The sequence below is a fragment of the Strix aluco genome, chromosome 4 (assembly GCF_031877795.1).
Source record: "Strix aluco isolate bStrAlu1 chromosome 4, bStrAlu1.hap1, whole genome shotgun sequence".
NCBI classification, from domain to species: domain Eukaryota; kingdom Metazoa; phylum Chordata; class Aves; order Strigiformes; family Strigidae; genus Strix; species Strix aluco.
In genome coordinates this window covers 105,290,863-105,296,656 of record NC_133934.1, presented here as the reverse complement: position 1 = coordinate 105,296,656, position 5,794 = coordinate 105,290,863, and the positions used below count along the sequence as shown (strand labels likewise).

Here is a 5,794-nt window from a genome sequence, read left to right as displayed (position 1 = left end):
TGCTTCAGTTTGACATTTTATCCGTACTCAGAGTACGTAGCTGTGCATTCTGAATGAAAACTGCAAATGTCTGGTAAGCGACCGAAGAGCTGCCGGGCCCTGAAGTGGCTGATGGTGCTGTGAGAATTGTTGGAGTGGCTGTTCCGTGTGTGCGTGCTAAGCAAGGATTTAATTTGAGCTTCTGAACTTCATTTTACAATAGTCCAAACTACTACCAAGCGTGAGAATTGCACTGCTGGTTGTTTAAGCAGTCATCTAGATCTGGTAGATTTGGTAAGCAAGATCATTTACCAACTTACTGAAGAGATGCTGTGGGGAATAAAGTAAACATAGTTACAGCTTTTCATGTTCCAGTAAAGTGAAATAATGGGACTTGGTCTCAGTGCCTTTCAGGGCTCAGCCTCCGGAGGGAGGTTTATGTAGCAGTTAAATCTGATAGGGATTGTTCGGCATCATCTGGACCTTAAATTTGGTCGTAAAGTGATCAAGATTTCTGGCTTTTTCTGTGTGACTTCCTGAAGCAAATGCTTTGTCCTCTGGTTTAAACAGTTGCAGGATGTTAATTCTATCTCTGCAGGCTGCTGTGTTTCTGTGGATAACTGCCTGCCTTTAAGGCAGTTGGGAAATGACTTGTTTACCTTTCTGTTATATAAACCAGCCTCTTTTTAAGGCATGAGTGTGTGGTGAAGCTGGTACCTTGAGTAGTGTTGGAGAAATACACTTCTGATTGTTCTATTGTCTTAGAAATAAATAAAAGTTGGTTTTGTTGTTTGTTTGTATTTGTAGCAATAATCTGAATTAGTGGTACCAGGATTGATTCAAGCTGAAGCAATCTGAAATCAAACGTTGGGAAACTAAGATGGTCCTAATGTGGAAAGTGCACTTGCATTTGGAGCGGGGCCTTACGAACTGTGTGAAATTGCTTTGAGCTTGCATAATCCCAAATGGGATTTAAATTTTTTTTTCTTTTTCCTAAAGAGAAAGGATGTCAAATTAGTCTTGCTGCATTCTAGATTTAGCAGCGGGAACTTGGGAACACAAGCTCTCAATTGTTAAGACTGGATTGCCTTTTCTTTTGGGGGCAACAGGGACTTCAGGCCTTTAGAAAACAACTAATTGGCTAAAAATGATGCAACAGCTGAATTAAGAAAATAGCAGTTAAAACAATTTAACACAAATGATGCTTTTCAATATCTGTTGTCAGAATTTGTCCTTGAACAGCTCAAGCACAAAGGCTTATCTAGCTGCCTTGGAGGACTGAACTGGAAGTAGAAAGGAGACTAAGGAAATTGCAGGAGTGAGCCATGGAAGAGTTCTGCAGCTGAAATAAGCCTGTGTGGAGAGAAGGGTAGGAGCAGGAATCCTGAGCTGCAAAAGAAGCTCCCTTGGCAGCCTTGACCTAAGCAAACAAAAATAGTGGGCTGGAGGTTTTTTTTGGTAACTTTTAATTATGGGGTGTGGTGGCTGCATTTATATTAAAGGCTGAAACTGTGTTGTGTGAGTGTGTGCGGAGAACAGAGGAACAGCAGGTCAACCGCCTGATGCTGCTGCTGCAAGTGGGGGCTTGTCAGGAGTTTCCTTCTTTGCCTTAAAGGGTCCCTCCTCACCCAGTGTCTGCACCGTAAGTACCTGGTTCTCAGGTTGAAGCTAAACTGCCACAACAGCCCCCCAGCAGGCGGCTCCCGCTGGCACAGCGTCAGTACAAGGGGAGCTGGGCCCGGCCGGCCTGCGGGAGGCACTGTACCCGCTGGGGGGGCACTGCCTCGAGGGGAGCAGCAAGTACTGACCTCACCTGAAGAGGTGAACGAGGCAACACACCAAATGTGTTTATAGGCACAAAATTATAAATGCTGCAGTTTACCACTTCTTTCTTGTATTTTTTAATTCTGCTTTTTTTGTGAAGCCTAGCAATCAGTACAAAATGTGCATGGACACAATTCACTTCTAAAATTAAGTTTGTTTGGGGTTTTTAAATGTTTGCTACAGCAGCACGTTCTTGACCACTTTTGTTGCTTTTTTTGCTAAGCATATGGAGTATACTTGCTTCTGTGCTTGTTCTAGACAAGAAAGAAATTCTGTCTTGCCTTGCAGTTTTAATTATCTGTACTATGTGTTGAGATGAGCCTAGGTGGCCATTTTGTTGATAAATCCCAAATGCTCTCCAAAGTTAGGAATTGGGAAATGGTTTGTCTCATCCCATGTTAAATAAACTGAATTCAGGTCAAGACAGTAAAAAACCCCTAATGTTAGTGTGCTACAGCCATGCATCTTCAAAGGCAAGGGGCGGGAGGGGGTGCTGAAGTATCACACGGCTATCTATGACTCCTTCCTCTGTCTTAACCTCTATGCACATCCTCAATAAAACACTACCCTGCCCTATCAGAGCAATGGGAGAGCTGCTCTACATTTCCCCTTGCCCCCCATGTATGTACAGGTAGGACAACTGCCGCTATGTAAAGCTCTGAGAGCTGCAAAATTACTTACAAGTTCATTAACAGAGGATGGATGGAGTAGGGAATGATATTAATTCTTCTTCAACTGTTTCTACAGTACCACATTAATGGTGACATTGCCTTAATTTTCCATAAACTTTTATTAACTGTTTCAATTTGTTTTCACATTCTATTGATAAAGCAGCAAACATTACTTTTGGCATGCAGAGAGAGTCCCTGTACAGCTAAACAAGGACAAAGCAGCTGGACTTTTAAAATATGGTTCATATGATTTAATTTTATACACCTCTGAAGAGATTACTCAAGTTAAAATACTTAATTTAAAATGACTATTGTACAATGAAAATCACTTATTCACAATATTCATAGTTATTTCATTCTCTATTTACAAAATACTATCCTGAGAATTTTCTATTAAGCTTCAATTTGAGCAAAGTAGCTTATACATATCCAAGTAACAATGGTTACTTAACATAAAGAAAAATGCCGGTGGGAGAGTACAGAAAGGGTTGGGCCTGTTGCTCAAATGACTCTGTCAAGTCTCCTGCTGTGGTTCTGGTTGTTCTACAGCTGACGGATTTGACTGAGGTGGCTCAACTCTATTTTCAGGAGGTGGCGGCGGAGGCAAAAGTCCAGGTCGTTGAGGTGGATAGTGCGGGTAAGATCTCATTGGAAATGGGTTTCTTACTGTGAGAGAATCAGAGTAGCCCCATTAACATCAATCACAACAGTAAACAGTACTTGCTCCTCCCACCCCATGTATCTTACTGCTCAGCAATGGCCTACACAAACAGAAATCACAACGTGGACCTAGGTTAGGTGTTATGCTCCAAAGAGACAAAGATGCAACGAAGGAGTAGGACAAACAATCACTTTTCTCAGTTTCCTGCAACAGGCTCACAGCAGCAGCCAGTCACTGTCTGTTATGGGCTGCAGCTGCCACCCCACCTTGGGTGCAGCAGCTGTAGCACCTTGGTGCTCACACCTTACAGGTACTTTGGAAGATAAAGGGCTCAGTTCTTCACAGGTTAATCAGAGAACACCAGGAGGCAGAAGGAAGCCCTTCAGTCTGATACTTACATCTCACTCCACTAATGCAAGCTCCAAGGAGAAACAATTAACAGGTATGTCCCAGATGCCTGCCCTTCCATGGACAGTAGCATACCTCAAAGCTAAAGATGAAACTTTAAGATTTATATATGATGCAACCTCATAGGAGCAAAAGGATTAAGGTAAGCACCTACTTGCTTTCTTACACCCCCAAAACCCCTTTAAATGCTGAACAGTACGTGTATGTGTATTTTCCAGCCAAAGCTAGTATTTGTAAGAACATCAATATGAGCAACTGCAAAAAAGAAAGTGTACAACACAATTAACCTTAATCAGAAAAGATGCTCCCTGTCAGTTGAATTGAAAAATAGTATGTGCAAATAAAGATATAAGTGTTCACTCAGTGTGGTAACTCACTACCTGCACCAAGCACTCATGCTCAGCAACTTGGAGTAAACGCTGGCAAAAGCTACGTACTTGGCAGCGGAGGGCGCGGAAGCCCAAAGTCTCGTACTGGAAAATATTCACGTGGTCCATACATGCCAGCAGGAGGAGGGGGAGGAAAAGGAGGTCCTCGTCTCATGAAGGGGGCTCTAGGATCCACAGGCATCAACGGAGGTGGTCGGACTGGAGGGAAAGGTGGAGGAGCAAACCCTGAGCCCACAGCTTCACTTTCAGATGCCAGCGCCTGATCAGGTAGTGAGTTCTGCAACACCACAAAAACAGGGAAGTTAGCTTAGGGCAGGGGATGAGGAGAGGGAACTTCTCCACTCCCATCAGGCATGCTTTGATGTAGACTGTAGCACCAGCTAACAGCCAGTGCCAACTCTGCCTCAGCTACGGCATAATCCTGAGCAAGGCTATCTACGTGCACTGACCATCTGCTTGACCATAGTTTCGTCTTTTGGGTTATAATTAATTTTCAGCAGGGATTATATTAGTCATACATCAAAATTAATTCACAAGACAGTAAGTGCTGTGATAAAAGTATACATATTTTATCATTTGGACTGCACAGCACAATACAATGTAACCAATGTACACTGGTTACACATTTCCTAAATACTTTGCAGGAAATTAAAGCTTCTTTAAATCAATTTCTGTTTAGCTACTTACACTAAGGTTAGAATGATCTTTCATGCCATTTCCACTTGGTTCTGTTCGTGGGCTATTTTCTGAAGATGTTTGTCCATCTGTATGTAAAAGTTAAAGAAGTTACTCAGTGCTGACCTCCTTTCTCTCCACCACTGATTTCAGTACTTTTTCTGAAATCAGGATATAGAGGCCAGAAAAAAACCCCAAGTATTGCTGTACCAAGCAACTGTTCTGCAGACAGACTGAAAGACAACTGAGGTACACAAAGCTATGCCTGAGTATTTTCTCCAATTTCTGTACAGGCTGCACATGAATTACAAGGTTGCAGCTTTTACTGAAGTTACTTGTATCCAAATAAGGCTTTTTCTTCCATTTTAGTATTTTTTTCAGAAGTTACAAGTGCATTTTCTTAGCAATACATCTTAACATTACTGTACCGGTTCCATTTTTCCCCTCCCTCCTGCTAATACTTTATTTTTTTGGTAAGCCCAACTCTGGGAATGACTGCACTATGATACACTCTTGGCAAGGAACTCAACAGCAATCCTATTCAAATCTGACAAAACCCAATTCCTTCTTTCCCTGCTAAACATTGAGACTTTCAGAACTACATCAGTTCAGGATGAGCGTTCAGAAATAATCATCCTCCAATTCGCTGTACTCTGTAAATTAAGAGATAAATAGGAACTTCAGTGTTTTTACCTTTACACTTCCCTGAGAACAAGTATTTTCAGTAACAACTGGAGAAAATTCTTAAAGGGAATTGTCAGAGGAGATTCTAACTGGATATAAATATACTAAATATAGACACTAAACATACTCCTTCGTTAAAAACAAACAAAAAAAAACAAAACAAAAAACCCCAACCAGAAAAAACAAACCCAAGATTTGAAAAATACTGCTTTCTTACACTTCTGCCTGAATAAAGACAATAATATTAAAAAGCACAAGACTGAAACAGTACTTCTAACAAGCGACATTTTTTTCATCTACATGTTTTATTTCTTCTCCTTTGAAGCAAAGAGCTCTTTTCTCAATGAACAGATAGGTCATTTCCAAAAATCTAAATTACTTGACATTTCAAGAAGGCCCTGCCTTTGCTGCAGATACTGTTACTTAACAATCTGAAGCATTTCAACTGCTTATGTCACATAGAGAATATTCATGCCTTGATACTTACATGGCATATCACTTTC

At 41.3% G+C, this 5,794-nt stretch overlaps 1 protein-coding gene across 6 annotated transcripts in view; it reads right to left on the bottom strand.

The window, feature by feature from the left end:
- Nucleotides 1-2,574: 2,574 nt before the first annotated feature.
- Nucleotides 2,575-5,794, bottom strand: part of MIA2 (MIA SH3 domain ER export factor 2) — a 37,905-nt gene continuing 34,685 nt past the window's right edge. For all 6 annotated transcript variants that reach the window (XM_074824679.1, XM_074824681.1, XM_074824680.1 and 3 more), the window contains 3 exons: nucleotides 4,620-4,696; nucleotides 3,981-4,209; nucleotides 2,575-3,140 (listed from right to left, as the gene is read on the bottom strand). In XM_074824679.1, the coding sequence (XP_074680780.1) occupies nucleotides 2,989-3,140; nucleotides 3,981-4,209; nucleotides 4,620-4,696 (458 nt within the window). In that variant the 3' untranslated portion in view covers nucleotides 2,575-2,988. The remainder of the gene's footprint in view (nucleotides 3,141-3,980; nucleotides 4,210-4,619; nucleotides 4,697-5,794) is intronic.